At 38.0% G+C, this 1,233-nt stretch overlaps 1 protein-coding gene across 1 annotated transcript in view; it reads right to left on the minus strand.

Moving 5' to 3' along the window:
* LOC106474095 (amyloid beta A4 precursor protein-binding family B member 2-like) overlaps positions 1–1,233 on the minus strand; it is a gene marked incomplete at its 3' end in the record, with an annotated part of 40,857 nt that overhangs the window by 21,196 nt on the left and 18,428 nt on the right. The window contains exon 5 of the mRNA XM_022402480.1: positions 686–799. Coding sequence (XP_022258188.1) covers positions 686–799 — 114 coding nt within the window. The remainder of the gene's footprint in view (positions 1–685; positions 800–1,233) is intronic.

Raw genomic sequence — 1,233 nt, forward strand, 5'->3', positions numbered from 1 at the left:
GATCAGTATGGGTGGTACATAGCTGGTTGATATACAAACAATGCTTGTGTTCCAGCTTTATTCGTTCCATCCTGGATTCTGCACCCCTGATGATCAGTATGGGTGGTACATAGCTGGTTGATATACAAACAATGCTTGTGTTCCAGCTTTATTCGTTCCATCCTGGATTCTGCACCCCTGATGATCAGTATGGGTGGTACATAGCTGGTTGATATACAAACAATACTTGTGTTCCAGCTTTATTCGTTCCATCCTGGATTCTGCACCACTGATGATCAGTATGGGTGGTACATAGCTGGTTGATATACAAACAATGCTTATTTTCATGACTAGTTGCAAGATGTATTTCAGTCACTCCCCATCAAAGCCCTATTACACTTCACAAGCCTCTGTAACATCAGAGATCACAAAAAGGCCTTGCAAGAAAAATTATTCACTAGAGACTTGCCGAGTAAAGACTATGTATTCCATAATCAAGCCTTTGCTCTTATCATTTGAGACATTTCAGCTCCATAATAATCCAACAGACATCAACCAAGCAGGTGAATGCCTAAAAGGCACCCAAACAACAGGGGTTCAGTTCCAACAAACTACTGGTTAGAATAATAAATAAACACTCAAACAACCCATGTTGTTGTAAAGTATTTAATCTAATATTTGATCCTAAGCCCCTACTTTCTGATACATACTTTATTTGATTTTCCCACTTCCTTGAAGGTCTTACATCTTGCATTGATGATGGAACAGAAGACCATGTAGGTTTATATCGAGAGGTTGGCTCAGGAGTACCGTGTGAAACCTAAAAATACACATATTAATATTAGAATACAAAATGTATTTTAAAATGAACTAATTAAACCAAAGAGTAACACCTTATACACTTTAACATGTATGAAGAATACAGACCACTAAACAAACATCTAGATAAGTGCAGCTCAGTGATTAACACTCTTAATACGTATGAAGTACATGGTCCACTAAACAAACATCTAGTTCAGTAAAACTCAGTGATTAACACTAATATGTATGAAGTATATGGACCACTAAACAAATGTTATGACAGCGGAAGTCGCGTAACACTGTAAACATGCATACTGGAGTTTCTAGAATTATCAGGGAACCCTGCGAATGTCCGAGTGTTTGCCAGACGCCCTCTTTTTTAGTACATAAGCCCATCAAATAAGGCCAGCGAGAGACAGATATGCAGATAGATTGAAGATAGAGATAACTGAG

Source organism: Limulus polyphemus, unplaced genomic scaffold, assembly GCF_000517525.1.
Source record: "Limulus polyphemus unplaced genomic scaffold, Limulus_polyphemus-2.1.2 Scaffold6814, whole genome shotgun sequence".
Classification (NCBI taxonomy): domain Eukaryota; kingdom Metazoa; phylum Arthropoda; class Merostomata; order Xiphosura; family Limulidae; genus Limulus; species Limulus polyphemus.